This window comes from Equus przewalskii, chromosome 29 (genome assembly GCF_037783145.1).
Source record: "Equus przewalskii isolate Varuska chromosome 29, EquPr2, whole genome shotgun sequence".
Taxonomy (NCBI): Eukaryota; Metazoa; Chordata; class Mammalia; order Perissodactyla; family Equidae; genus Equus; species Equus przewalskii.
The window spans coordinates 46606475-46633782 of NC_091859.1; the positions used below are offsets into that span (position 1 = coordinate 46606475).

General features: G+C 59.5%; 5 protein-coding genes across 20 annotated transcripts; 1 reads left to right on the forward strand and 4 right to left on the reverse strand.

The window, feature by feature from the left end:
* Positions 1–4790, reverse strand: LMF2 (lipase maturation factor 2). 5 transcript variants are annotated; one of them, XM_070599331.1, is made up of 15 exons: positions 4604–4737; positions 3828–4081; positions 3647–3675; positions 3292–3509; positions 3038–3216; positions 2434–2575; positions 2131–2265; positions 1955–2060; positions 1785–1881; positions 1516–1698; positions 1223–1391; positions 1033–1144; positions 864–960; positions 715–774; positions 1–586 (listed from the first exon to the last, which is right to left on the reverse strand). In XM_070599331.1, exons 1-15 carry the CDS (start codon positions 4695–4697, stop codon positions 377–379), a joined length of 2085 nt encoding a protein of 694 aa, XP_070455432.1. In that variant the 5' UTR covers positions 4698–4737; the 3' UTR covers positions 1–376. The 5 variants fall into 5 exon arrangements, with proteins under 5 accessions (XP_070455432.1, XP_070455433.1, XP_070455431.1 ...); XM_070599332.1 differs by having other exon boundaries at positions 1–774; positions 4462–4790; XM_070599330.1 differs by having other exon boundaries at positions 1–774; positions 4604–4763.
* NCAPH2 (non-SMC condensin II complex subunit H2) lies at positions 4787–19980 on the forward strand. 6 transcript variants are annotated; one of them, XM_070599338.1, is made up of 20 exons: positions 4787–5145; positions 10041–10142; positions 12788–12843; positions 12954–13038; positions 13120–13188; positions 13318–13397; positions 13476–13609; positions 13913–13996; positions 14423–14553; positions 15314–15385; positions 15672–15738; positions 15890–15997; positions 16091–16144; positions 16301–16371; positions 16452–16545; positions 16633–16704; positions 16805–16860; positions 16944–17045; positions 17131–17280; positions 17347–19980. In XM_070599338.1, exons 1-20 carry the CDS (start codon positions 4894–4896, stop codon positions 17485–17487), a joined length of 1980 nt encoding a protein of 659 aa, XP_070455439.1. In that variant the 5' UTR covers positions 4787–4893; the 3' UTR covers positions 17488–19980. The 6 variants fall into 6 exon arrangements, with proteins under 6 accessions (XP_070455439.1, XP_070455438.1, XP_070455440.1 ...); XM_070599337.1 differs by having other exon boundaries at positions 16808–16860; positions 17347–18986; XM_070599339.1 differs by having other exon boundaries at positions 16636–16704; positions 17347–18986.
* On the reverse strand, positions 17743–18571 carry SCO2 (synthesis of cytochrome C oxidase 2). Its single transcript, XM_008540661.2, has one exon. The coding sequence runs from the start codon at positions 18569–18571 to the stop codon at positions 17771–17773; it is 801 nt and encodes a 266-aa protein (XP_008538883.1). The 3' UTR covers positions 17743–17770.
* TYMP (thymidine phosphorylase) lies at positions 19964–25063 on the reverse strand. Of its 6 annotated transcripts, none has more exons than XM_070599346.1 (10): positions 24450–24656; positions 24031–24263; positions 23662–23864; positions 23080–23178; positions 22512–22641; positions 22041–22159; positions 21385–21547; positions 21056–21286; positions 20698–20838; positions 19964–20519 (listed from the first exon to the last, which is right to left on the reverse strand). In XM_070599346.1, exons 2-10 carry the CDS (start codon positions 24251–24253, stop codon positions 20347–20349), a joined length of 1482 nt encoding a protein of 493 aa, XP_070455447.1. In that variant the 5' UTR covers positions 24254–24263; positions 24450–24656; the 3' UTR covers positions 19964–20346. The 6 variants fall into 6 exon arrangements, with proteins under 6 accessions (XP_070455447.1, XP_070455448.1, XP_070455446.1 ...); XM_070599347.1 differs by having other exon boundaries at positions 24455–24611; XM_070599345.1 differs by lacking the exon at positions 24450–24656 and adding an exon at positions 24930–25063 and having other exon boundaries at positions 19964–20838.
* On the reverse strand, positions 24937–27205 carry CIMAP1B (ciliary microtubule associated protein 1B). 2 transcript variants are annotated; one of them, XM_008540654.2, is made up of 7 exons: positions 27069–27205; positions 26534–26675; positions 26146–26349; positions 25775–25879; positions 25479–25600; positions 25201–25341; positions 24937–25065 (listed from the first exon to the last, which is right to left on the reverse strand). In XM_008540654.2, exons 2-7 carry the CDS (start codon positions 26640–26642, stop codon positions 24985–24987), a joined length of 762 nt encoding a protein of 253 aa, XP_008538876.2. In that variant the 5' UTR covers positions 26643–26675; positions 27069–27205; the 3' UTR covers positions 24937–24984. The 2 variants fall into 2 exon arrangements, with proteins under 2 accessions (XP_008538876.2, XP_008538878.1); XM_008540656.2 differs by having other exon boundaries at positions 26534–26823; positions 27069–27170.
* Positions 27206–27308: the final 103 nt, after the last annotated feature.

A 27308-nucleotide genomic window follows, 5' to 3' on the forward strand; every position in this document is an offset into this window, starting at 1 on the left:
TGTGGTCAAGCACAAAGATGCCTTTATTGGTTCATGGATCCGACTGATGGGATGGGCTGGTGTGGAAGGACCACCTTTCCTCCTCTTCAGCAGGCTGGCTTCATCCCTTCTGTGCAGGGGCTGGGGCCAGGGGCTCTAAACTCGGACCCGTACAGTGAGGGCAGAGGGAAAGGGCCTCCCACAGCCCTGATTATGACCTCCTGTGGAGGACTCTGAGCCTGGTCCCACCCCCGCCTCCTGGGCTGTCCTCCAGGCCAGAGGGTGCTGTGGGAGGGACGTGGTTGGCATGGGGGGACCAGTGGGCCCTCAAAGCAGCAGGGCAGCCAGAGCCTGCCCCAGAGGGCAACACCCCAGCTTGCGTCTGCCAAGGTGGCTGCTAAGGCACAGTGGCTGGGTCATGTCCTGCTGCACAAGGCCAGAGATGTGCTGAGGACCCTGACCCTCTCAGGACGTGTGGCTGGTAGAACATAGCTACTTTTTCCGCCGGGGGGTCTGAGAACCGCTGCTGCCGTTGTCGGGGGCTGGGGTAGCCTGTGTGCTGGCAGCTCCCGAGTCCTTCTTGGAGGCAGACCTGTACTTCTCCTCCCTGGCCAGAGGGGAGGAGCGGGGGGGACGGGGGCCCAGCAGGGCCTGCATGAACCTAATGGCCCCCAGTGTGACCAGGAGCCCCCAGAGCAGGGAGGGAGCCTCCAGGGGAGACAGCTGTTTCCGTACCCAATGGAGGACCTGGGCCAGGGTGCTGCTGGAGCTGCGGGTCCGGGCCGGGCTCTTGTCCTGTGGGGGCAGGATTTTAAGGTCCACAGTGATAACTCCTGTGGGCGGGGGTCACCCCTGTGTCCTCCCCCAGCCTGACGCCTTCCCACCTGAAGGCCAAACTGCCTGAGCAGCGCGTCCAGCAACGGGTCCCCCAGGGACACGGGTGGGAAGAATTCCTCTACCCACTGGCGTCGCCACCACCGACTGCAACAGGACAGGGCATTCAGGTGGTGCCAGAGCCTGGGTCCCAGTGCCCGTGTGGTGCCCCAGCCTTACCCCTGCTCCCCAGGCTGCGAGAACCAGTACTTGTAGCGCTGGGCCCGCACGTAGGTGGGTGGCTGCTTGTGGAAGGGGTACTGGGCCACATCGTTCTGGAGGAGGCGGATGACTGCAGGGACAGGGGCTCAGGGAGAGCTGTTCCCTCAGCCCCACCCCTCCCAGGTCCCGCCCGTCTGTGCTGCCTCACCTGGCTCTTTGCCCTGCAGCAGGCGGAGGACTAGGCTAGTGAACCAGGGGCTGTGCGTGTGTGGGCCCAGGGCTGCAAACCACATCTGCCAATCAAGGCGCGGCTGGTGGGGCACGATGAGGGGGGGTGGGCGGCTCACGTTCCCAGGCTTGTACATGAACTCGATCTCCTGCTGGGCAGTGCTGGGTTAGCACGGTCAGCTGAAACTGGGTCCCCGCTTCCACCTGCAGTGGGTTCCCACCGCCCTGGGGAGCCCTGGGGCACCCCAGGCAGGGGCCTGTAGAGGCATTCACCGTCCAGTGGTGCCCGTCATAGCTGCCCTCCAGCACCACCTCAGGCCGTCCACCCAGACCAGTCATCCGGCGGAAGAGGCCATAGGAGTTGGCCAGCTGCAGGTGCTCCACAGCGCCAAACAGGCGATGGGCCCCAGTCCAGAGGCGCCCATGGGTCGAGGGCTCCACGTAGGAGTACGGCACCTGGAAGCAGGTGGGCAGAGGCTCAGCACTGCCCCTCCAGTCCCCTCCCAACCTCCTCCCCCTGCCCCCTCTGAAGTGCTACCCACCAGGCTAATTGTGAACAAGGCCACTGTGGCAGTGCCAAAGATGGACAGCTGGACTGCAGCACAGAGCTTCTGCAGCCACCCTCGCACCTGGGTCCACCTTAGGGGAAGGGGACCAAAATGCAGTCAGGCCTGCCCTGCACAGCTCTACCCCACCCCCTTGGACCATATACCTCCAGAGGGCGGTCAGCAGTTCCCAGGTGAGGGAGGCCACCCCCAGCCACATAGTGGGCAGGGTCACCATCTTCAGCCACTGGGAGAACTGGTGGAAGGTGAAGGCTGTGGAAGTAAAGGGGTGTGAAGAGGGGTGGTCCAGCCCCTGCCCTCCGGCCCCCCAGTTGGCACTCACTGGTTCTGGAGCGAACGGTGTGCTTCTCCCAGTCTATCTCCAGGCCAAAGTAGTGCACGGTGCCGTAGGCCAGCAGCGCATAAGTGGTCAATTCTAGCAGCCATGAGAGCATGGCCAGCAGAGCTTTGGGCCAGGCTGTAGGACAAGACAGTCACAGGTCAGCTGCGAAGAGAGAGAGTCTGCAGCCAGGGGGCTGGGGCTGAGCTAGAGCAGGGGTCACTTTGGGGGTGTGGGAGGGAAGGAGACACCCTGATGGGCGGCAGGGCAAGGATGGCTGGCTGTCCGGGACAGGCTGACACTCACAGGCGGGCGTCTTCCTGCGTTGGCTGTTGCGAGACTTGGCAGCCAGGTGCTCGTCGTCCAGGAGGGCAGTGGTGAGCACCAGAGTGAGCAGGTTGAAGAAGTTATAGTTGCCAGTGATGATAATTAGGACTTGCAGCAAGACCTGGGGGAGGGGCTGTACTCAGAGCTCCCGAGGGCCGTCCCCTTCCAGGGCCCTTCAGAGCCTGCTTCTGGGCCCCTCTGCATCCCCTGCCTAGGTCTCTCCTGAAGGCACCCGCCCCTCCTCACCACCCCCTGGCCTATCTTCTGTTCCCACTCCATCTGTCCTCAATCCCCTGCTCACGCCTTCCATGCTCCCCACCACCACCTGGAGAACACCAAGGCTCAGCGAGCCTCATGTAGCCCTTCCCCACCTGGCTCTGCCGACCTAAGACTGACATCCTCCAGTGAGGATGCAGGCTTGCCTCACGGGTACACCTTCCCACCCCAAGTTAACTTGTCCCTCTGTCCATGAGGACTTTCTGAATGCTGGCAGCAGCCACCCAATCCCCAGTGGGATCCACTGGGCAGTACTGAAGAAGGCCATGCCCCGCCTGTCTTCCTGACGAGTGAGGCCCTCACCCACCTGGGAATAGAAGGCTGCCAAGCGCAGGCGGCGAACAGGAGCGAAGAACAGAGGAGGCACTGCGATCTCAATAAGGAAGGTGGCCACCACGCTGAGCTTGTGCAGCCAGACGGGCAGGTGGTGGGCAAACCAGGAGGCAGGTGTGGGCAGGCACTGCGTCTCATAGTGGTAGGTGAGGGCTGCAGGTGATGGGTGGGTGGTCAGGGCTGGGCAGAGCCCCCAAGACTGCCCTATATCTAGGCCAGGACCCTCACCAGTGAGCCCCCACCACGCGGGGCAACGGCTGGTCAGCTTGACCACACCCGAGGCAAACATGAGGCGAAACAGCAGCCAGCGCACGAGCCAGAAGGGGAGGCCTTCATGGGGCAAGGCCCCTGCCAGCGCCCCTTGGGGGGCCTGCTTGTAGTGGGGGTGCTGCCTCAGGGGGGCCACCAGCATGGCCAGGAAGCCAGTCTCCAGGAGCAGGGAATCCCTATGGGGAGAAGGAATAGCACAAAGGGCCGCTCCCCATCAAGTCTGCTCCCCTGAGAGGGTCCTCCCCAGAAAGGCAAACATACCCCGCTCCCACCCCACCCAGCCTGCTGAGCCCCACACCCAATAGTCACTCACCACTGGAAATAAAGAAACACCTGGCCCACCTGCAGGGAGAAGGGCTGTCAGGGAGCAGGGTGTGTGTGTCGTGGAGGCAGGCATGGCAGGGAGCGGGGTGGGGTGGAGGGTGGATGGGGCTGGAGTGAATTGGTGACAAGGGTTCCAGTGGTGCAGGGGGGCAGCTGGCACCTCCACTTGCCTGGCAGGCTGACAGGTAGGCGGCCCAGAGCACCAGGTAGATGAGGAGGTGGCGCAGCCGGCGCAGCAGCAGTGCGCCCAGGGCCAGCAGGGTGCCCAGCAGGCTCAACAACTCCAGGCCCTGCGCTGTGTCCAGCCCCAGTGTCGGTGCCTCCCACAGCAGTGTCGGGGTCTCCCACAGCTGCTGCCAGCGCCCCTTGCCCTGTGGCCGCAGCATCCTCCGTGCAGGTAAGATGCCCTCAGCACCATAAAGCCCTGTGGGAGGGCATGTCAAGGCCAGGCCCTGGACATTGACTTCAAAGACTGAACTCCCCCATCAGTCAGGGCCTGCAGACCACCCCCCAACCTAGGTTAAGACCTGCAGCCTCTACCCCCTCAGGACAGGACCTGCAGACCCTCCAGACCCTTCCACCCAGGTCAGAACCTGTTGACCCCAGGCCAGGCCCCGCAGGCCTACCCGACTCCCCAGGTCAGGCTCTCCCCTCAGCAGAGCCCAGTTCCCCTCTCCTCCAGGTCAGAGCTTTATCACCTCTCTGCCCCACCAGCTCTGGGGCCACTCCCCTCAGGGTTCTGGCCCCCGCCCCAGGGCAGAACCCGGAACCCTGGGAGAAACGGACTATTGCACACCCTCCTACCCTCCATAGCCCAGGCACGCAGGACACGAACCGCAGCCGCTACCCCATGCATCCAGGCCCAACCTCACTCCCGCGCCCAGAGAGTGAGTGTCGGGTGGGGAGATGAGAGGGCACAGGGCACGTGTTGGCGGGTGTCCCTCACCCGGGATCTGCGTGTAGAGGGAAGCGAAGGCGAACATAAAGACGGCGGCCACGCCCTGGAGGAAAAGCTGCCGCGGGAGCCGGGAACCCGCCATGTCCGCTACGCGGCCGGCTGGACGAGAGCCCGCGGGTCCGCCCGCCCGCTAGCCCGCCAGCCACCCAGCCAGCCAGCAGCAACAGCAAGCCCCGCCCCCGGAACGCCCCCGCCCCTGGTCTCGCCCCCGTTTCGACCCCGCCTCCAGCGCTCCCCGCGGCCCTTCCGGCGCCAGCTCTGGCCGCACTACGTCATAGATGTGCGCGCGGCGCCGCGTTACGTTTCTTCCTGGGCGGGAACAGCAAAATGGCGCCAGAACTAGTGGCGGGCTGAAGGCACTGGCTCCCCTCCAAGCCGGCCCTGCGGTCCCAGGGCCGCCCCGGCCCCGGCCCCTCCCGGACATGGAGGACGTGGAGGCGCGCTTCGCCCACCTCCTGCAGCCCATCCGCGACCTCACCAAGAACTGGGAGGTGGACGTGGCGGCCCAGCTGGGCGAATATCTGGAGGAGGTGAGGGCAGCCCCGGGGAGTGGCGCGGGCCGGGAGCGCCGGGCCGGGGGCTGCTGGGCGGCCCTGCTGCCTCCTCGTCTGTGTCCATCCAGCGCTTTGGCCTCACTTGTCCTCAGGCTCGTTTCTTTTTTCCGCACCTCCATCTCTGCCTCCCGAAATCGCCCCTTATTAAATTAGCCTGGGGCTGTCATTACAGGTCGTTACCTATAAGTGAGCCTTGAGGTTGATTTAGTAAGGGGTGACTACCGTTTTTTTTTGAGGTGATGGAATAGACTAGAATATGTATCCTTGTTTGGGTGTTTGAGAGATCTGGATCACGATTAAGAGGGATTTCTTATCTTGGATTTTCAAACCACTTTAAAGCTACTGCCGTGTTCCATCCCATCAGCATTTAATCTTTCTTCCATATTTGACAGTTCTGTCTAGACCTCGCTAAGGAGCTGTCCGCTCCGTTTCTGCGCTTCACTTTTCCTCAGCCCACTTGGACTGCCTCTATCTTGATCGATAATGATCTCCATCCTACCAAAACCAAGGGACACTAGAAGTTGCATCTTATTCAATTCAGCAGCATTTGTTGGGTTGGCCACTCCCTCCTTCTTGAAACAAGTTTTGATGTTCTGATTTTCTTCTAATTTCATTGCCTACTTTTTCTCTCCTATCCAATCTCTAAATGTTGAGCTCCTCCAGGTGAGGCCTGTGCCACCTCCTTACACATTTCCACTAAACTAATCCTGTTTATTTCCTTGATTTTAAAGGACAACTCCCAGATTTATATCTCCATCCCAGATTTCTTCTCTGAATCTACTTCGTGTATCCAGCTGCTCACTTGACATTCCACTTAGATGTCTCACAAACATCTCAGATTTAATATATTTAAAGTGGAGCTCTTTATTTTCCTGCTCAAATCTTAGTTTTCCTGATCTCAGTAAATGGCACCACCGTTCAGCCAGAGGTGAAAGCTAAGAGCCATTCTAGGGGAACCCCATACTCCACACCCAGTTCATCCATGAATTTCACTTGAATTCATCTGTTCTCCACTTTCTCTGGTCCAGGCCACCATCTGGCTCTGATTCATGTAAGCTCCTCCTGGGCTCCCTACTGCTGTTTTTGGCCCCATCCAATTCATGCTCAACACAGCAGCAAGTGTGACTCTTAAAAATTAAAATCAGGCTGCAGCACTGCCCTACCTAAAACCCTGTAATGGCTTTCCATTGTTCTCAGAATAAAATCCAAACTTTCTTCTCTGAATCTGGCCCTGCTTACAGATTTGGCCTTGTCTCGGGCTCTTCTCCACCTGTTCCCTCCATCCAGTCAACCTATAACACTTAAGCTCATTCTTGGCTGAGGGTCTTTATGTTTTCTGCTCCCACTGGGGAATATTCTTCGCCCAGTTCTTTTTATGACTAATTCTTTCTCGTTCTTTATGTCTCACTTTAAATGTCAGCTGACCACCCTGCCTAAAATCGTTCTCGTTGGGGCCGGCCTGGTAGCACAGCACTTAACTGCGCACATTCTGCTTCCACAGCCCGGGGTTCACCATTTCGGATCCCAGGTGCAGATCCCGGGTGCGGACATGGCACCGCTTGGCAAGCTATGCTGTGGTAGGCGTCCCACATATAAAGTAGAGGAAGATGGGCACGGATGTTAGCTCAGGGCCAGTCTTCATTAGCAAAAAGAGGAGGATTGGCAGCAGACGTTAGCTCAGGGCTAATCTTCCTCAAAAAAAAAAAAAATAATAAAATAAAATAAAATAAAATAGTTCTCATTGTCGTAGTACCTTATGTACTTTACAGTGTCTTTACAGCTATTCTTTACCTTGTTTACTTGTTCATGGTCTCAACCTAGAATGTAAATTCTACGATGGTAGGGACCATGTTTATGGTCTCTTCCCTTTGCTTAATAGAGTGCCCAGCACATAGTTGGTGCCAAATAAGTGTGTGTTAAATGAACACTTGATCTGATGGTTGACTTCTGCTTGGACACAATCTGCTGAGGAAATGCAGAGTACTGTGCTGGGTGGGACTACTATGGATTCAGGTTTTCACCTCAAGCGGGGTCCTTAGGGATGCCTGGTAAGTCGGCTTCCTACCTTGGTCAGCTCCCCTCCTGCTTCATATGTCTTTTCTGCCCCCTGAAGTCCTGATTTCCCTGTGTCTAGTTTTGTCTTTGTCTTTTCATTTTCCACACAGCTACCAGCATGTTCTTTTTTTAACACGTCATGTTACTATCCTCTCATCCATTTATTTATTCTTGTTGTTGAGTGTCTGTTGTGTGCCAAGAACCATGCTAAACCTGAGAAAAGGGGGCTGGCCCCGTGGCGGAGGAGTTAAGTTCGTGCGCTCCACTTTGGCGGCCCTGGTTCGCTGGTTCAGATCTTGGGCGCAGACATGGCACTGCTCGTCAGGCCACGCTGAGGCGGTGTCCCACAGGCCACAACTAGAGGGACCCACAGCTAAAATATACAACTATGTACTGGGGGGATTTGGGGAGAAAAAGCAAGGAAAAAAAAAGAAGATTGGCAACAGTTGTTAGCTCAGGCCAATCTTTAGGAAAAACAAAACAAAACAAACCTGAGAAAATAGTGGCAAGCAAACGCAATAGTCCCTGCTTTACTCTTGTGGGGAGATGGATAAGGCAGTAACCGCATGGAGTTGTAATAAATATCACACATTTGGTGCTTACTCATGCTAACTGCTGTTTTATGTGCTTTAGACATATAAACTCATTTAATCTTCACAAAAGCCCTACTAATACAAGTTTTAGTTCTACAGAGAGGTTAAGTGACATGCTCGGAGTCCTAGCTAGTAGGTGGCAGAGCAGAGCCCACCCTCACCACTGTGTGTACCTTTGTGTAATCACAAACTGATGAGAGGTTTGGAAGATAAGTTGAGGGTTCCGTGAAGAGTTTGAGTAGAGGACCTAACTTTGTTTGGGATGGAAGGAGTTGCATACTCACAGGCAATGTTCCAGGTGGAGAGAACACAGTGTTCCAATGTTCCGAGGTGGGAAAACACTTAGTTCAATGGAGGACCTGGAAGTAGGCCTGTGTACCGCTGTGCAGTGAGCAGGGGAGAGCGAGCAGCTGGAAAGGGAAGCTGGTCAGCATGGGAGGCTCTGTTTAGGATTTTGAGTTCCTTACTGAGAGGGACAGAAAGCCATTAGGGCTCTGAGTGGAGTGATGTAATGCAATGTATGTCTTAAGACAAGCATTGGCTGATGTGTGAAGAGTAGACTGGAGGGAAGTGAAGGGCGGAAAGAACCCAGTTTGCAGAGGTCCAGGCAAGAGGTGAGGCTGGCTGAGCGGGAGCGGCAGGCACCGAGGAGAGGAGCAGGCAGTCAAGTCAAGGTGGAGCATGGAATTGGCAGGGAACTGGGTGTGGATTCAATGGGGGAGGGTAAGGAAGGCAGGAAGTTGCTAAGACTGCTGGGTTTCTGGTGTGGGGGCTGATATCTAGAGTTCAGGGTGGACTGGTTCAATAGGAATTTCAGTTAAGACATCCAAATGGTGTTTGAAGAAGGCCTTTACTTTCCATCTGCTTGGAACACCCGCCCCCAACTGTGCCCAGTGTGAACTCTTCTGCAGTCTTCCAGGGACACGCCTCAGGCTCCTTGACACCGTTAGGGTGGTCGTGTCTCACTGTTTGAGTCTCTCCTCCCTCTGTGGACTGAGCGGCATTAGGGTAATTCCAGCCTTTAGCCAAGCACCTGATACTGGCATCCAACGGACATCTGATGGACAAACGAAGTGGTGACGTCAGAGCTAAGAGCTAAGCCAGAAAGATGGACAGATGCTCCCGAGGCAGACGAAGGGAGCAGCATCTTAGGAAGAACAACCATGCACACAAAGGCAGTTAGCAGACACAGGATTCAACTGTTCAGGAAAATGAGTATTATGCAAACTCGTCCAAAGCTGGGGTGTGCTGGGGAGCGAGGTGAGATGTCAGGCACTGTGGTGGCACAAAGACGAGGGAGAGTTTGGGAGGATGCCATTTCTACTAATTCCTGAAGGAGAGAGGGAATGTGTGAGGTCAGTAGGGGAGGGAAAGGAACCAGGAGCACGACAGCCTGAGATAGTGCGGAGCACTCCAGACATATGTGAAGGGCTTTGCCTGAAAGGAGGGAATATGAAGGAGAGGGAGGCTGAGCCACCCAGGCCCTGAGCTAGACAGGTGGCCCTTCTCTTCAATGACACTCTCAGCCTAGGCTGGCTCACCCACTGCCAGGACCTCACCCTCCATTCGCCTTCTAATGACACCCAAATGCATGCTCCAAGTGGGACCTCATGTCTAAGCCCAAACCCACACCTCCAACTGCCTTCTTCAAACACCATTTGGATGTCTTAACCGAAATTCCTATTGAACATATGGCATATGGTCACTGGATGTTGACATTTACGAGGTTATAGGAGCTCAGGCTCTCGGGGGTTGGGGGTTGCAGAGGAAGGAGGAGGACTCCCTTGGAAGTGTTTCCTGAGTTTTCTGCTCAAAGGATCAAGAGCCCTGCATTTTGTTTCTGTCTTCCCCACCCCTGAGGCTCCCCTTTCCTTCTTCAGAGTGAGGGATCTTCCTGCCGGAGTCTGAGTTGGCCCTGACTTGGATGGACGCAGTGTGGAGTGCCTCCAGCACCTCCAGAAAGGAGCTCCTGCTTCCAAAACTCTAGGTCTCAGAGGTTACAGGAAACAGGGGAAATCAGAAAGACTTGTCTTTCCCCTCTAAAAAAAAATGGATAGCCAGTGAGCCTCAAGCAGAGCCAGAGCTGTTAGTCTGAGGAGCTGCTCGTGGTGACCAGGCACCCTGGGTCAGAGGCACTGGGAGGAGGGGGCATGTTGGGTGGGCTGCCCTGGGAGTAGTGTGCACAGACTCAGCTTCCCACTGGCCTGGTGTTATGTCTTGCAGCTGGACCAGATCTGCATTTCTTTTGACGAAGGCAAAACTACAATGAACTTCATTGAGGCAGCGCTGTTGATCCAGGGCTCCGCCTGTGTCTACAGTAAGAAGGTGGGCCCCGCTGGGCTGCTGGTCTTGCGTTTTAGTGTCGAGCAGGACTGAGGTCCGCTGTCCTGCTGGGGCAGGCACAGGCTCACCTGCCTCTGACCTGCCTCCCATCTCCTCCCATCTCCTCCCCTGAGTCCTCATCACCTCTATCACTGAAGAACAAGCTTGGATTTAAAATTGTCGACTTGCTGCTAAACACTCGACAATGTATAGGGGCGCCCCATGCAGCAAAGAATTGTCCTGTCCAGAGTGTCAGTAGTCCCACAGTCGAGAAACCTGTGGTAGAGTAAGAGGAAAAGCAGAATGAACACCTGAGGAAAACCAATATTTAGGAAGTGCTCACAAGGAAAAGTCAGAGGGAGATAAGTGGAGAAGACATCCTGTCATGGACATCAGAGCAGTAGAGAATTTCAGGAGGGAGAAAAGAGACCAGAAATATTGAATTCAGTGAATTGGACCCATACAATAAGGATTTTCAGGTTTCCACTGGGTCTGCGATTAGAAGGTCACCCGGGATTCTGGTGATAAGGGGGCCAGACTCCAGTAGGCAGGAGAGTGACGGGAGATGGTAAGGCGCACAGAGGAAACCTGGGCTCCTGTTGAGAAACTTCACTGAGAAAGGCGGGAGAGAGATCGGCCTCAACCTAGGCTGATTAAGTCGGAACCCCTGGGGGCCCAGGTATTGGGATTTCTTAAAATATCCTCAGTGACAGCCAGGACTAAAAACCCTGGAGGTGAAGCAGGGGCAGAGAGATGAAACAAAATCCCAGAAGAAATAGGTGGGGTAGGTCTGGAGCATGGGCTGGCGAGCTTTCCTTGAAAAAAAAAAGACCTCATCTCAGGAGAAGAGGGAGAAATAAATATTGATATAGTGAAGTTGGGCACAGGGATTTGGGCAGTTCATGCCTAAGGCCCCAATTTTCATAATGGAGAATATAAGTCAGCTACTGAGAATCAGCTACTGGATGGGAAATTTGGAGAATGAAATTTGGCGAAAGTTCAAAGTATTTGCTGAGGGGAATGCAAAAGACTAGTCGAAAGCCTCGATAGTCTAATGGAGATTAAATGTACCTTACTATTTGCAAGGGCACCAGCAGGTACATTGATGTGATTTCCCTCCACTGGTGCTTAGCTATCCTCTAGTGGAGGAGCAAGGAAAAGTGGGCCACAGCACTGATCCCAGATTGGCGGTTTAGTGAGTGGGAGAGAAATCAAAGGTGCATAGGAGGTGAGAGTTTTGAAGAACTGTATTGAGGAGCTCGATAATGGGGTCCAAACCAGAAAGAGAAGGGAAAGTAGCTGGCACAGGGATTGACCTCTGGGCACCATAAGTTATTAAGACAGTCTACGATTTCATTGGTTTTTGTCCTAGATAATCCCATTAAATTGGATTCCTATGTCCTGCATTTGTCCTAAGAAGGAATGTCTGCAACTAACTTTGAAAGCACAAAACATAAGGTGAACTAATAGACGAATAGATGGATGGATATGTGATAAAGCAAGCGCACCAAGGTGTTAATAGGGAGGTCTGGAGGGTGTGTGAGAGTGTAGGCTCTAGGTCACTACTGTCCAGTGGGACTTTCTGAGGTGATGGAAAAGATATGGTAACTACTACCTACATGTGGCTTCTGTGCCCTTGAAATGTGGCCAGTGTGACTGAGGAGTTTTGAATTATATTAACTTTTAATTTAAACTTAAGTTGATAGAGCCACACGTGGCTGCCATATTCGATAGGGCAGCACCAGGTTCCTGTATCCCTGGGTGCCCGTCCTAGACCCACCACTGCTCCACGTTACTTTATTTCTCTGTCAGTTTATTCTCATAAAATGAGAACAGCAATGGTTCCTAATTCAGATGAATTAAGTGAGGTGAAGCAGGAAGCACAGTCCTGTATATGTGGCCAACACTTAAAAAAGTTAATGTTTATTATTTCTACTAAATGGGATCCAAGTGATCAGGGGCCACCGTTTTGCTCCTTGTATGCAGTGTCCGGTGCAGAGCCCCATATGGGAAACAAACACAATAAACATTTGTTGCGTGCAAAAAAAGGCAGGGCCAAAGAGAGAGGGTTCCCTGTGCTCTTGGGCGCCATCGCCCCAAGGGAATAGCCTGAGCAGCTGTGTACACCCCGCTGGTGGGTGTTTGGTCAGCATCTTGAAAATCCTGACCCTCACTCTAAGAATGGGACCTTTTCTCTGGAGGAGATTGCGAGCCCCAGCAGTTGTGGCTGGAGCTGTGATAGAGCAGCAGAGACTCACAGGGGCTCCCGGAGATGGGGTGGCAGTGGGTTGAGCCTGTAGAAAGGCAAAGAGCTGGTGAGGGGTGCTGGGTGGGAGCAGCACGGACACAGGCCACACGCAGGCTCATGTGGGAGCAGCAAAGGCAGTGCAGGGCTGCCTGAGCGCAGGCGGGATGCCGCTGTGTGAAGGGGCCCACCTGCTGCCGTTTGGAGTGGGGTGCCGAGGGGGAGGTTAGAGTGATTCTGGTGAGACATACTAGCGTCACTGGAGAAGTATTTTTGGCAGCCAGGTTGGCAGGACTTGTGCTGGAGATTGTGGATGCTGGTTTGGAAGGCTCTGTGGAGGGCCCTGGAGCATGGCGGTGGACCCCTCCTGTCTGTCTCCTCACCGTCTGTGTCTGGTTGCCAGGTGGAATACCTCTACTCGCTGGTCTACCAGGCTCTCGATTTCATCTCTGGCAAGAAGTGAGTACTGGAGGCACAACCAAGAGGTGGAGGCCTGTGTGTCTGCCCTTCATGCGGCTCGGGAGGCCCCTGCAACCTCCCGGGAGGCCCACACATCGATTCTCTCTTAGGCGGGCCAAGCAGCTCTCCTCAGTGCGGGAAGATGGGGCCAGTGGGGACGCCAGCTCCAGGGCCCCCCAGGAGGTGGAGGATGAGGTGAGGTTTCTTGGGGACGTGACTGCTACCCACTATGCACTTGCCGAGCGTCACAGCTGAGCCCTCACTGTCTTCCCACAGTTCCTGTCACTGGATGACCTCCCTGACTCCCGTGCTAATGTGGATCTGAGGAATGACCAGGCCTCCAGTGTGAGTGCCCCTCCTCCTGCAGTGGGGGCCCCATTTAGCTGATGGGGGTGTTGGAAGGTGTCATCTCATATGGGTTCCCCACCCGGAACCCAGAGGACCCATGGCTCACCCCTCTCGGCCTCTGTGCAGGAGGTCCTCATTGTCCCCCTCCTGCCCATGGCCCTGGTAGCCCCTGATGAGGTGGAGAAGAATGAGAGCCCCTTGTACAGGTACAGGTCTGAGGCTGGTGGGGGTGGGGGAGGCCTGCCTGGGAAACGTCTCTACAGAGAATGTTTTTGCCAGCACAGCTGTCATGGGGAGGTCCTGGCCAGCCGGAAGGATTTCAGGATGAATACATGCACCCCCCACCCCAGAGGAGCCTTCATGTTGGAGCCTGTGGGCATGTCCCCCATGGAGACTCTGCTGCTGAGGAACCAGAAGGGTGAGGGCTTGGAGGTGGGGGGCTTGGTGGGAAGGAAGGGTCTACCAGGCTGGGCTTCTTGTCCGGTCCCCTGTGCTGCCAGCTCTGGCCCCATGAGCTCCTCCCTCCTCAGGCACCAGCTGAGGACGGGTCTGCTGGAGTTTGTCCCCTTGCCCTGTCTATCTGCAGCTGGCTCAGTCCCAGGGTGCCCGAGTCCTGTGCCAGGGCTCTGTTCTCCCTCCCCAGCCTTGGTTCTGCTAGACCCTTGGGAGGGGCCCTCCAGGGGTGCTGGGCTGACTCTTTCCAATTCTTCATCTATCCCAGAGGCCGAGAGGGCTGAGGAGCAGCCAATGGAAGTCTCTGTGTGCAGCAGTCCCGTCCCTGCGCCCAGCATCTCCCAGGAGCCAGGTGCCTGTGTGTGTGTGGGAGGGCTCGGGGGATGACTGGGCTCTGCATGGAGCTGTGCTTGGCCACCCCAGCCTGCCTGCCCCCCTGTGGTCTGTGGTGGGGTGAAGCCTTGGAGCTGGCTCCTCTGCACCCAGGCCTTGCCCCCCAACCTCAGCCCAATGTGCTGTTGGTTCAGTGACCACCCTCTGACCATTTCCTGGCCTCTGAGGTTTGGACCTACCCTGTCTTCTATGGGCAGTGTGGTGGGGAGAGTGTAAAACACCCTGCTATGTTTTCTGGGTCTCACACATGAAGCTGGGAGAGGGAATGGCCTCTCGGGTGTTGGCCAAGGGCAGCCTGGCTCTTTGCCCTGGAGGCGCGGGCCCCCCATCTGCTGTCTTGTCTTTGGGCTCCTCTGGGCTGACCAGTCTCTTCTTCCCTGCCCAGGCACCTCTCCAGGAGGACCAATGCTCAGAGGTGGGGGTGAGGATGAGGATGCAGAGGGGGCAGCAGAACTCCCTGAGGCCATGGTCCCCGAGGTCCCTCTGGAGCCCCAGGAGCCCAGGATCCTGCAGCAGGTGGGACCTACATTGAGGCCTGCAAAGCTTGAGCTATCAGCTGGGCGAGCCCTGGCTCTGGGGCAGCCACACTTGACACAGCAAAGGCAGGCCCGCTGGTCTTAGCCCCTCCTCTCTGGTCCTTACACACCAGGGCAGTGGGCGTGTCCTCCAGCCAGCCCTGGCCCTGGCCCTGCACCAAGCCCTTTGGGCAGCATCCTCCACATCCCTTCCCTCTCCGAGCAGAGCAGCCACGCCTTCTCTGAGGGGTGGGCTGGTGTTCAAGGGTCTGAGGCTCTTGTGCTCCCGGCTGCTCCCCAGGATGGCAGCAGTGGACAAAGCCGGCTTCTGAGGTCAGGCGGTGGGGGCAGGCCTGGAGGCCTTTGCTGCCTCTGACCTGCAGATTGGCTCTGTGCTCCAGCCTAGAGCTAAGAAGTCTTGTTATCTATTTAAAAAAACCTGATGCCTACAGGAAAAAATAGCAGCATTTGTTAATTTTGGTTGGTATACACATGGATGTTTATCATATTATTGTTCTTTTTTTGTATCTTTTAAAGAAAAAAAGAGTAACCCCATGACCACTAGTTTACTAATTTGTATGTTCTCCTAAAACTTTTCCTAGAATTTTTGTTTTACTTTTTAGTCCTTGAACTATTTGAACTTCCAGTCCCCAGAGAGGGTCCCTACAGGGTTCATGGCAGTGACCCCAGAGCGGAGCTGGTGGGGTTCCCTGGGCCCTGACTGAAGGAGGAGAGGGGAATCTGGGGCCATTTCTTTGCAGAGTGCCGCCCAGCCTGGAAGGTGCCTGTTGCGGGAGCGGCGGGAGGCCCTGGAGCCTGCATCCCGGCTGAAGGTAATGCAGCCCACAACCCACCCCTTCACTCCTGCCAGCTTTCAGAGCCTCAGAGGCCCTAGGTCCTAGTGCGAGGCCCTTCGCTGGCTCTTGAGAAATCTTCCTTCCCCAGAAATTGAATCCCCTCATCCACAGCTCTGGGGTACCTCTCCCTTGTGTCATCTTCAGACCCTGGCTGGAGTGTGGCCAACCCCTCCCTGCTGTCACTGTGCTCAGCGTCTGGGCTTTGAGGGGAGGGTGCACGTCCCCCACCCTCTCTCAGGGTCTGCTTGTGCTCTGTGCTCAGGAGACCCCAGACCCCTGGCAGAGCCTGGACCCCTTTGACTCCCTGGACACAAAGCCTTTCAAGAAAGGTAATTTGGTGGAGGAGGTACAGCTACTTAGGTGTCTGGCTGGGTTCGCTGGGGCACGAGTGGTGGGTGGGGGTGGGGCTGTGCTCCCTCATACGATCGCTCCTGGGAGACATGGGCTGCACCTGTGCTCCGACAGTCCGTTTGCCCCCAGGTAGGCCCTACTCTGTGCCCCACTGTGTGGAGGAGGCTCCAGGACAGAAGCGTAAGAGGAAGGGTGCTGCCAAGCCGCAGGACTTCCACCAGTGGTACCTGGCTACTTGTGAGTGGTGGGCTGGGGCTGCGCCAGGGCTGAGGGTCCAGATGTGGCCTACAGGGACTTGGCTTGGCTCCTGCTGACCACATTCTCTTGCAGATGCTGACCACACTGACGGCAGGAGGCCCCGGCGAAAGGGCCCATCCTTTGCAGGTGAGGCCAAGGCCCTGTGTGGGCTCTGCTGAGGCGTGACAGTGCCACACTCTACTGCCCACCTCCCCTCAGCCTGGGGATGCCCCAGGCCCTCTGTGGCTTGGGATGGGCTTGGGCAGCATGTGGGGGTCCCTCTCACAAGGCCTTTTTGTGCAGATATGGAGGTCTTATACTGGCAGCATGTGAGGGAGCAATTGGAGACCCTCCGGAAGCTGCAGAGGAGGGAGGTGAGTACCAGCCATTGTCTGGACCCCACGTGGCCCCTAGCGGGAGACAGCCCTGTCCCTCACAGATTCTCTCTGCACAGATGGCTGAGCGGTGGCTGCCGAGGGCTGAGGAAGGACTGTGGCCTGAGGAGGAGGACCGCCTCGAGGATTCCCTGGAGGACCTGGAGGCAGCAGGTGGGGCCTACTGGGGCAGGCCAGGGTGAGGGCTTAGCACCTGCTGCCAGCTGACCTGCCTCCTGCTGGGGTCTCTCCATCTCCCAGTAGATGAGTTTCTAGAGCCCGAGGAGTATGCAGAGCCTGAAAGAGAAGAGCCCAGGGAAGCTGCAGACCTGGGTAGGTCTGGGATGGGCTGCTCGCCAGGGGGCCATGAGGACCCGGAGGGAGGAGAGGGTTTGGCCCACAGCCACAGCAGCTCACAGCTGCCCCCTTCCAGAAGCAGAGGCCATGCCGGCGACCCTGACCTATGAGGAGCTGGTCCGAAAGAATGTGGTAGGCCTGGGTCAGAGCGGGCGGGGAGCTGGGGTAGGGGTGGGGGGCTGGCACAGAAAGCGGTAGCCCTGGTCCTTCCCTAGGAACTCTTCATCACCACTTCTCAGAAGTTCGTCCAGGAGTCAGAGCTGACCCAGCGCATCAGGGACTGGGAGGATACCATCCAGCCCCTGCTCCAGGAACAGGTGAGGTGGGGTGGGCCGGGCTTCTGGTTGAGAATGGGAGCCTCCCCATAGGCCTGCCCCAGGACCTTGCTCCTCCTCCTCGCAGGAGCAGCATGTGCCCTTTGACATCCACACCTATGGGGACCAGGTGGTCTCAAGGTTTAGCCAGCTCAATCAGTGGTGTCCCTTTGCGGAGCTGGTGGCTGGCCAGCCTGCCTTCGAGGTGTGTCGCTCCATGCTGGCCTCCCTGCAACTGGTAAGTGGCCCAGGGAGCCTGGGAGGGAAGCAGTCCCTGGACTCTGCTGATGCCTTGTTCCTACAGGCCAATGATTACACGGTGGAAATCACCCAGCAGCCAGGGCTGGAGGAGGCCGTGGACACCATGTCCCTGAGACTACTCACACACCAGCGGGCCCACACGCGCTTCCAGACCTATGCTGCCCCCTCCATGGCCCAGCCCTGAATCGGGAGCACTGAGCCTGGGGGGTGGGCCCTGGAGCCCTGTCCCGTAGGCTTCTGGGCATGTCTGCTCACCTTTGCTTCTTGGCTGGCCCAGCCTAATAAAGTGGTGTTACCATTCCACTTGCCCCTTAAAAAACTCCTGCTCTGTGCAGAGAAATGGGCTGCCCGTCCCCTGCACCCCTGGCAAGTGACTAGGTCCTGAGCTCCTACTTGCCCTGCCTCCAGGAGCTGCTGGTACAAATCATGCACACACATCTCTGTCGCACCCCCTTTAATGATTTAGCTCAGGGCAGGACACTGCGGAAGGTAGCCATGTGGTGCCGCACGCTGTCTGCAATCTGCTCAGCTGACCTGGCCCGGCCATAGTAGTCTGTGAAGAGGCCATCAGGGTTAAGCAGGTAGATAGCAATGGAGTGATCCACAATGTAATCCTGGTCCTCGTCTTTGGGGCCAGCACTGTAGTATACACGGTAGTTGTGGCTAGCCTGAGCAATCTGCTCGGCAGAGCCAGTCAGGCCCAGCAGCCTCGGGTGGAAGTCCTGCACATAGCGGGCCATGGCCTCGACGCTGTCCCGCTCAGGGTCCACAGTAATGAAGATGGGCTGCACCAGGGGCAGGCCAGGCTCAGCTTCCAGCTGCTGTACCACCTGCACCAACTTCTCCAGCTCATCTGGGCAGATGTCAGGGCAGTGAGTAAAGCCAAAGTACATCAGTACCCACTGGCCCCGGAAGTCAGCTTTGCAGCGAGCCTGGCCCCGGTGGTCCAGCAGACTGAAGTCGCCCTGGCCCACGGCTGCCTGACGCAGGGCTTCTGTCCGCCGTTGCTGCCGCCACTGCTCCTTCTTAGCCCTTGCAGCCAGCCAGGCCCCACCCAGCCCAGCCCCAAACAAGGCTGTGATCAGCAACCTAGTTCGAAGCCCAGGGCCCTGGGGCTGGCCCTGTTTGCCTGTCTCTGCAGGACCCTGCCTTGACAAGAGCTGGCACCTCATGCGTAGGGAATCACCTCCCAGGGTCCTAGGGCAGACCAGGCGCTTCAGCTGAGGGAGCCTGAGCCAAGCCCTGGGTGCCAGGGCCAGCAGCAGCATGGATCTGATATTTCCTGGAAAAGAACAAAGGTGTCAGGAGCCAGAAGGTGTCGCAGCCTCCTGAGTCGGCCCCCTCCCTCTGGAGAGGCGTCCGTGGTGGGACCAACCCCACACTCGGCTAGCAGCCGTGCAGAACTGCTGCCTCTCTGACACCTCAACCTCCAGCTTAGGCGTCACTGAACGTCTACGCCTGTCCTTCCTGTCCTTTAGTCTGTGAGCCTCAGTTATCCCACGCTGGCCCCTGCTCTGTCCTGCACCTGCAGCTCTGTCCGGCCCGGCCACTCGCCCGGGCCTCGGCATGAGCGCTGACCGAAGCGTTCCAAGTGCACGCTTTGCCTGGTCCTGAGCACGTGTGTCTGTCTGCAATAAACCCCCAATTCTTGAAAGGAGGCGAGCAAGCCTCTCGCTTCAGCCACCGCAGCCTCTCCTCCCTGTGACGCCTCGCCGCAGCCTTCCGGCCCCTCCACCGTGCCCAGCAGGGACCCCGCGACGTCCAGGGCGCCCGTGGGCCGCGATTACCTGCCGACGCCGCTTCTCCCCGCCCCGAACCTTCTTTCCCGGGCGCTCACCAGCAGAGAAACAAGACGTCCACCTGCCACAGACCCCACCCCACTTCCGCCCACGGTTCCGTCCACCCCGCCGTTGCTCCGGTGACCTCCGTGCCCTCCTCACAGAGACCTCCGGAGGCTTGCTAGGCGGCGGTCTTAGGACCCCTCACCTGGTCAGCTGCTGCTGAGGACCCTCCCGAGGACTCCTGCGGGCCGGACGGCCCCTGGGTTCCCAGGCGCTCCGGGCTGGCTGACCGTGCGCACGGCCCTTAGCCTCTCTACCAGCCTCTCCTTTACTCAACGGGCTCCAAGCGGTGCACGAGACGTGCCCGGCAAGCAAGGCAGCCTGTGGGCGCTTCCTGGCCCCTCCTCCCGAAGCACCCCCTCCAGGGCGCCCTCCCGGAACGCGCCGCCGTCTGCCCGGCTGTAAAGTCAGAAAGCTGGACACTGGCGTGGGCCACGCGCCGAGCACAGCCCAGGCGCCCTCCGCGCCCTCCACCCGGGGTGTCCCTAGGCTCCCCGCCAGGCGCTGGCGCCGCGAGTCAGAGTACACTGCCCACTCCCCGCGCCAGGGCCCCTCCGCCGCGCGCTCCGCACCAGCGCGCATGCGTCAACGGCGCCGCGCACGCGTGGAGCTGGCGCGCGCTCAGCTGTGCGCGTGCGCAAAAGGTGAGGGACCCGCCCGCTAACACGCGGCCTGGCGGGGCGGGGCTTCCTCGCTCGGCCTCGCCCCTCCCCCGCTGGCCACACCTCCCTTGGAGCCTCCTTCGAGGGCCAGCCCTTCCTACCGCGGCTGGACCCGGCGCCAGGTGTCCAAGGTGGACCTTAGAAATATAACAGCCAGTTATTCTACCGGTAAAATGAGTTTATTCAGAAATAGCCAAAGAATTGCAATTCCGGTTGTGCAAGCTATGGCGGACCATAGGCAAATCTAGCAAACAAGACAGGAGAATGTTATTTTGTAGAAAAGGAGGAAGTTAGGAGGGTTTTGAATCAAAGTCTCTTGGAGGAAAGGAGAGTTCAGGCTGGGGCGGTGATTTGCTTGGAATGCAGCGCACATTTCTTCCTGTACTGAGGATTCTCTTTTGGGGCCTGTCCCGGACTCTCTTCCTGTGACTGCCCGCCGGCGCTATGTGGCACTCTCCCTCCTGTCCTCTGGACCCCATTTTAAAGGTTTCCCTTTATTAATCTCCCCACAGGCATGGATAGGACTTGGCACTCTCGGCTTCATTGCTGCGTGTGGGTGGACATGGTCCTGGGCGGCGGCAGAACGAGCTCTGCGAAGGGCGAGGGGGCGGCGAAGGGCGCGCGGTCCGAGAGCACCAGCGCCTCCTGCAGAGCGCGGCGCTGCGCGGCGCTGAGCGCGGGCGCGTCCAGGTGCACGCGAAGCCATGGCATCCCTGCAGGGCGGCCCAAAGGGGTCAGAAGGCGCGGCGGCCAGCGGGCGAGGCGGCCAGCAAGCGGGGAGGCCGGACGGGCGGCCAGCGGGCGAGGCGACCAGCAAGCAGGGCGGCCAGACGGGCGGCCAACGGGCGAGGCGACCGGCGGGGGCGAGGAGGGGCCAGGATCGGCGCTCACCGCGGCGCAGTCTCTGACCCACGCTGACTAGCACCTCGGCGCCCACCCCCGGCCGGAGTGGCTCCCCGGCGCGGCTGCGCCCGGCCCCGAGTTCGTGCAGCACGCGCGCCAGCGGTAGCGCCTGGACCAGCTCCACCGTGCCTGCGGGGAGAGGGTGCTGGCGGGCGGGGGACGCCGCGGCCGGGGAGGGATGGAGGGAGGGCGCGGGGCCGAGCCTCGGGAAGGGGAGGGGCCAGGAGCTCCGGGGGAAAGGGAGTGGCCAGGGCCCGGGGTTTCGGGAAGGAAAGGGAACTGGGACTCAAGAAAAGGGGCGGGGCCTGGGTTGGGGGTCAAGGAACCGGGGTCTCCGGGCGCTCACCGTCTCCGGGCGCGTGCAGCTCCTCCTGCTCCCGGGCGCGGGGCAACAGCTGCCGGCGCTGCGCGGGAGTCCCAGAGCATAGGGCTCGGGCCAGGCCCGGGTCCACGCCCTGCCCCGCGAGCATCCGCTCGAACCGGTCCCGGGCTGAGCCGTCGTCCAGGGTCTGGGCCACCCGGGCGGCGCCTTCGTCCTGGGTCTCCGCCTGTCTGCTGAGCCAGAGCAGGACCCCTCCTGCCGGCGGGGAGGGGGCTTAGGTGAAGCGGGGGCGGGGCCTCCCGGAGGGGCCGGCTCTGAAGCGTAGGCCCCCACACCTCTACCAGTCCCCTCACCGAGCCTAGTGACCAGGTCTCGCAGGTCCGGCGGCCCGGCACCATCCATGCAAAGCAGCGCCTCCTCCACCTCCAGGCTGTGGCCCACGCTGCGGCCCAGGGGGTTGTTCATGGCCGTCAGAGCCGCCGCGACCCGAAGCCCCAGGCCGGCTCCCACGCCAACCTGGGGAGACAAGGTTTCATCTGGACCCTGCCCGGCATCCCAACGGGCCTCTTGCTGCCCAAGTGTCCTCAAACTCCAGCTCCTGCTGCACCCTTGGCTGCCAGTTCCCCAGGAGTGAGGGGGTCTCCTAGGGCAGGGGCAGGGGCGACTTGAAGCAGGCAGATGACTGACCTCAGCTGTGCGGCTCAGGATGATCTTGTACCTGGCCTGGGGCAGAGGGCTGTGGAGGGTTTCCCCAGACCCGAGGCCTGGTCAGCCTTGCTTGGATAAGTCACTGGAAGGGGGGAGGGACTGCCAGCAGGGAAGGTGGGTCCTGGCTGAGGCCAGGATGAGGCAGGACCATTGAGTCCACTGAGAAGCATGTGGGAATCAGGCTGCCAGAGTTGTGAAGGGGAGGTTGAGGCCACATGAGGAGACCCACCCCAACAGAGAGGCCACAGCCACCCAGGGACCCCCACAAGGGCCCATACAGGCTCCAGTGGGCATAGCTCACCAGCACTTCTGCCAGTTCCCGGGCCTGTGCCTGGCTAGGGAAGACTGCAGCCCCTCCGAACTTCACATCCACCACCAGAGCAGACAGGCTCTCCACCACCTTCTTACTGAGGATGGAGGCTGTGGAGGGTGGCAGAGGGGCTGGAGGTGATGGAGAGCCTGGTGCTTCCTGGGAGATGCAGGGGATGCCGACTCTGGGCTCAGTCAGTCATGAGGGGTCAGGAGCCCTGAACATTGGGGTCAAGTCCCCTATGATGGTGGTGACTGGGCTTGGTGGGTTGTGCATCAGTCAAGTCACCCTCTTGAATTGGTGATCAGGCATACTGTGATGAGGGGATGCTGACCCTGGGGTGGGGTCAGAGCACCTGTGATTGGGGGAGGTCCCATGGTCCCCTGATGAGAGGACCCTGACTCTGTGGTCAGGGGTCTTTAACATGCAGGTGGTGGACCCTGGAGTCTGGGGTCAAGTCACCTGTGATAAGTGGCAGGCTGTCAACAGTGGCTGTCACATCTCTGGCTTCATAAAGGATTCCATCAGCAGGAACCAGCTTCTTGCTCTGACCCACGATACAGCAGCCCACTTGCTCCAGGAGCCCTTGCATCTGGCAAAACCCCTCTGCATCAGGACTCCTAGTTACTCTCATAGACCTCTGATCAATGACCTCATCACTGACCCTGATCAGTGACGCATTATCAACCTTGACAAATGTCCAAAACCAGGACCAGTTACTTATGGAGGATTCTGATAAGTCCTCATTAATGACTAGTTTGACCCATTAGGGATATTGACCAATGCCCTATAGCCCATTAATGATTGATCAGAGGCCCAGCAGTGATTTTGACCAAGTCCCTATTAATGACTGCAGAGTTCCATTGATGACCTTGACCAAAGTCCAATGACCACCGATGACCCATGAATAACTTCATCAATATCCTCGTTAGTGACTCTGATTAATGACCCATCAGTGATCCTTCAGAAATTCTGGCCAATGTTTCCATCAATAACCCAGATCAATGACCAATCAGTGATCCACTTGTACCTGCTCTGGGCTCTGGATGACAGTGAATCCAGGAATAGACTCCAGTTTATCCAGTGTGCCCCCAGTGTGCCCCAGACCGCGTCCGCTGATCATTGGTACCTGCTGGGCAGGGATGCTGAGTACACCCGCGTAGTCATCGCCCTCCTCCACATTTCCCTCCCACATTCCCTGGTTAGGCCTTCAGCTGGAGTTAAGTATTTACTAAGCAGTTGTAGTGAGTGTCCAGCTGGTGGAGAGGGAACAGAAATTGTCCTGGTTTGGATGGGGGTGTCAGTCAGGGAGGAGGCTGGTACCTATCCCTGGGGACACAAGTCTGGGGTACTGAGAAAGAGGAGTATCCAGCTCTTCCCATAGGAGTCCTGTATGGGGTACTGAAGTGGAAGGGGAAGCTGGAAAATTGGATCTGTTATGGGGGACTGATGGGGAGGAGGACCAAACTTCTGCCTGGGGGTGGGGGGTGAGAAAACTGGGTCCTGCCTTTGGGGGCTCTCTTTGGGCCAGGTTTGAGGCTAGAAGCTATCTGTGGACTGCTAGCCTCTTTGAGGTCAAAGATTTTGGTCTGAAGAGGAGGCATCTTCTAACCTTGCAGCCACAGGCAGCCAGGGCAGGTGCCAGGACCAGGCTGACTTTGTCACCCACTCCTCCTGTGGAGTGTTTGTCTACGAGCTGCGAGCGCCAGGCCTCCGGCCACTCCAACTGCTGTCCGGACGTGGCCAGGGCCCGGGTCAGCGCCACGGTCTCCTCCAGATCCATGCCTCGCAGTCGGATGGCCATGAGCATGGCCCCTAGGTGTGGGGTACGGTGGTGTGGGCAGCATGAGGGAACGTTCCCCACGCGATGGGTTATCCTGAGGTCAGTGACAGTGGTGGGGCGCTATGGCGTCCCTGGGGCAGGCAGTCTCCGGGACTGACCTCTGGGTCGGGTCAGGGGCGCCCGGCCTTCCCTACGCACCGATTTGCGCGCCGTGCGCGCTCCCGTCCACCACGGCGCGCACGAAGCCCCTGATGTCCACATCACTCAGGCGGCCTCCGTCTCGCTTCAGGCGGATCAGCTCTGGGAGCTGCTTGGGCTCCGGCGGGAGGTCAGGAGGGCCCCGACTCCCGCCCTCCGAGAGGTCACCAGGCGCGACCGGGGCGGGTGGGGCCGAGGGTGCTGAGGTCGCTGGGGCGGCCATCGCTCCGTGCCTGCGGGGTGCAAGACACACTTGGCACCTGCCGCCGCCCTGCGTCCGTGTCTGGGGCAGGCGCACCTGTCCCAACCCCCTGCCCGTCTCTCTTGGGCCCGCCCCTCTTCCCGGGTCTGTGTTGCCGTGCGCGAGTCTCTGCGTCTGGCGCCAACTTCTAGACCTCACCACTTGACTCCAGCCCTACCTGACCTGTGCAGCGGCCCTGGCCCGTCCCCCTTAGGATTCTGGCCTCCTTCCGCCCTGCCGTGTCCGCGGCCACAGACCGAGGGGACACCGCCCTGGACGCGCCGGCGGGTGGGCAGGGCCGCGATTCCAACGGCCGCCAAAGGACGGCGGGCGGGTGGGGCCGCTCAGACAGGCAGGGTCCTGGGCCAATAGCCGCCTCAAGGAGGCGGGACAACCCTGCTCGATTCTGTCCCAGCCATTCACGAAGACCCACGAGAGCGCGACTTCCGGGACGTGGCGGGCCCGCCCCCCGCCCCACCCTTCCAGGGTCTGCCGGCTGGAGTGTCGCCGCGCCCGGGACCCCCGCCCCGCGCCCCCGGCATCTCGGCCCCGCCCCGCGCCCCGAGTCTCCCGCCCCGAGGCCCCCGCCCCGCCCCGAGTCTCTCCGCTCCACGTTCCCGCCCGTGCTCCCGAGTCAAGCACAAAGAGGCGGACACACTGCTAGCTCGGGAAGCTTGAAGCAAACATTTATGGGGCCGCGGCCGCCCGGTCGGTCAGTCATCCACGTCCGTAACGATCGGGGCCAGGTAGTCCGAGTGCCGGATCCCGAAGCTCCAGCCGCGAGGCTTCCGGGGCTGCGGACCCAGGAGGCGTCGCTGCCCTCGCGGAGCCAGCCTTCGGGCTCCGCGCCGGGACTCCCGTTACCCCCAGGACCCTGGTCCCAAACCTCGGACCTCAGACCCTCATCCCGGCCTCTGACCCTTGACCACCTGGTCTACGTTGTAGGCGGCGGGCCCGGGATTCAGGGTGTTGTCTTGGGGGAGCGAAGTCCGTGCCAACATCGTGAACTGGGGTGCCCGTGACTTGTAGATCCCAGGGTTCACCACGTGGTAGGCGCAGGGACCCGGGGTCTGCGGGAGGCGCAGAAGGAGCGCTGGGCCCGGGCTCCATTCACCGCTGACCACTGATTCCCACCCCTTGTTTCTTGACCCTCTGCTGTCCGCGCAGCTGGCCCCTGCTACTCTGTGCACGGCAGCCCCTCCCCCACCTTGCTGAGGTCCTCGGAGAAGCAGCCCACTGCGCTGCGGCCGTAGATGGAGTAAGTCGGAGCCGAGACTTTACCGATGACGCGCGGGCCCAAGAGCGAGGGCACTGTGTAGGTCCCGGGGCCTGGAGAGGGAGCCACCGAGAGATGGGGTCTGGGGGTGGTTATTTGCGGACAGGCCCAGGGTCTCCCCGTCGCTGCGAGTACTGGGTGGTCCCAGTGCCTGGAGAGCGATTGAGCGATTCCCGGTCAGGGAATAGGAAGGGTCATGGTGCTGGAATGGGCCTTTCTGGTCTCACCTGGGGTCTGCTGCTCCGCTTGGATGCCCCAGTTTCGAGGAGCGATGGTGTGCCGAGGCGCGCTGGGGTATGTCACGTTCCCCGCTCGCTCTGGGAAGTACCTGCCTGCGGGGCGGACCGAGGGTGTGGGCCACAACCGGGTTGGGGGCCTTGTGGGGACCCGGGCTGGCGTCCTGGGAATAGGAGGAATCCGAGCCACAATTTGTCAAAGCTCGGTGGGGCTTGGAGTTGTTTTGAGATCTGGATATGGGGGTACCGAATTTAGTGTTAGGGTACCCGAGGGGGGCTCGGGGCTCAGGTGGGGGGTTCCCGAGTGGGCTTCCCCTGATGCGGCTAGGTGTTGGGGAGGCCGGGGTCCCAGGGGTCCTGACCTGGTCCGGGAGTGAGGAAGGGCGCTGCGTGGCGCGGGCGGCCATAGATGGAGTAGGCGGGGCTGCCGTCTGGGCCGCGCACAGTCATGCGAGCGGGCACCAGGTGGCCCGGCCCCGGGCCGCACGAAGTCTGCTGCGTGGGGAGGCGCGTGCCGAAGCTGAAGGCGGGGGCGCGGGTCCGCGACGGGTCGTGTAGGATGTAGCCTGCGGGAGTGTCCCAGCATTACCACGCGGCCTGGCCGCTTCTCGCCCTGGGCAAAGCCCACCGTCCCCCCAGAACGGAATTCCCTCCCTTCCACCCTCCAGCCCGGGGTGCAGCACCCCTTCCCGAGACGGACCTCGCTAGCCTGACCCCCGCCCCGCACAGTCCTGACCCCGCCGCTGGTACCCGTGTTCGGTGGCAGCTTATATTTGGGCCCTGGGCCTCTGTAGAGCGCTGCGATGGGGCCACGGGGCCGGTGTGGCCGCCAAGGGCCGACCCAGACGTCCGAGCCCATGGCGTGGTGAGGTGTGCTTACGGCCTGCAGCACCTGTGGACAGAAGGTGGCGGCCCCGGCCCCTCCACCCCGAACTCGCGGGAAACGCTCTTCCCCGCTCCGGTCTAGCTCAGCCCGACTCCGGGGGCGGGGCCCATCCCGTATCCCAGGCGCCAGGAAAACAAACAGTGGCTATCCAGCTCTGTGGGGGACGTGGAGCAGGGACCGAGCTTCAAGGCCATCTCTCGTCCCCTACCCCCAAAATGAGTTCTATAGGGGCGTGTGTGCGAGCGCCAAGTTTGGACTCAGCACTGCGGGAAGGGGATTACCCGGAGTTCGGGGGTGGGGGTGGGTGAGGAGCGGGATATTTTAGGGGCATCGAGCGAGGATGCCGGGGCGAGGGGCGGCGTGGGGGCCGAGTGGGGGCCCCGAAGTTGACGCACTGACCTGTTCCCGTGGCTCCCAGCTGGGAAGGCAAGGTGGAGTGCCTGCATTCCCGCCCCCGCCCGGCCCAACTCCCAGACCCCATTGTGTCCAGGTCCCGCCTCCTGGCAACCGGACTGACCGCCCCCGACACCAACCTGACTCCGCCCCTCGCCCGCAGGGGCCCTCCTTGGAGTCCATGGCACTGGCACGTGTCCTGCAGGCCAGGCCACGGACCAGACACCCTCCCCAGGCTTCAGTATA

What these genes read in the sequence shown, in the direction of transcription:
- LMF2 (XM_070599330.1), bottom strand. Translation starts at nt 4,697, where the DNA reads ATGGCGGGTTCCCGGCTCCCGCGGCAGCTTTTCCTCCAGGGCGTGGCC. An exon ending in GTGTTTCTTTATTTCCAGTG is followed by an intron (nt 3,510 to 3,646) that starts GTGAGTGACTAT and finishes TTCTCCCCATAG; the next exon opens with GGATTCCCTGCTCCTGGAGA. An exon ending in CGCGTGGTGGGGGCTCACTG is followed by an intron (nt 3,217 to 3,291) that starts GTGAGGGTCCTG and finishes CATCACCTGCAG; the next exon opens with CCCTCACCTACCACTATGAG.
- NCAPH2 (XM_070599338.1), top strand. Translation starts at nt 4,894, where the DNA reads ATGTGCGCGCGGCGCCGCGTTACGTTTCTTCCTGGGCGGGAACAGCAA. An exon ending in GGAATGACCAGGCCTCCAGT is followed by an intron (nt 13,189 to 13,317) that starts GTGAGTGCCCCT and finishes GCCTCTGTGCAG; the next exon opens with GAGGTCCTCATTGTCCCCCT. An exon ending in CAGGGAAGCTGCAGACCTGG is followed by an intron (nt 16,705 to 16,804) that starts GTAGGTCTGGGA and finishes GCCCCCTTCCAG; the next exon opens with AAGCAGAGGCCATGCCGGCG.
- SCO2 (XM_008540661.2), bottom strand. Translation starts at nt 18,571, where the DNA reads ATGCTGCTGCTGGCCCTGGCACCCAGGGCTTGGCTCAGGCTCCCTCAG.
- TYMP (XM_070599345.1), bottom strand. Translation starts at nt 24,253, where the DNA reads ATGGCCGCCCCAGCGACCTCAGCACCCTCGGCCCCACCCGCCCCGGTC. An exon ending in TCATCCAGAGCCCAGAGCAG is followed by an intron (nt 22,642 to 23,079) that starts GTACAAGTGGAT and finishes GGGTTTTGCCAG; the next exon opens with ATGCAAGGGCTCCTGGAGCA. An exon ending in CAGCCTGCCACTTATCACAG is followed by an intron (nt 22,160 to 22,511) that starts GTGACTTGACCC and finishes CACCCTCCACAG; the next exon opens with CCTCCATCCTCAGTAAGAAG.
- CIMAP1B (XM_008540654.2), bottom strand. Translation starts at nt 26,642, where the DNA reads ATGGGCTCGGACGTCTGGGTCGGCCCTTGGCGGCCACACCGGCCCCGT. An exon ending in TAAGCTGCCACCGAACACGG is followed by an intron (nt 26,350 to 26,533) that starts GTACCAGCGGCG and finishes ACACTCCCGCAG; the next exon opens with GCTACATCCTACACGACCCG. An exon ending in AGCGGAGCAGCAGACCCCAG is followed by an intron (nt 25,601 to 25,774) that starts GTGAGACCAGAA and finishes CTCCCTCTCCAG; the next exon opens with GCCCCGGGACCTACACAGTG.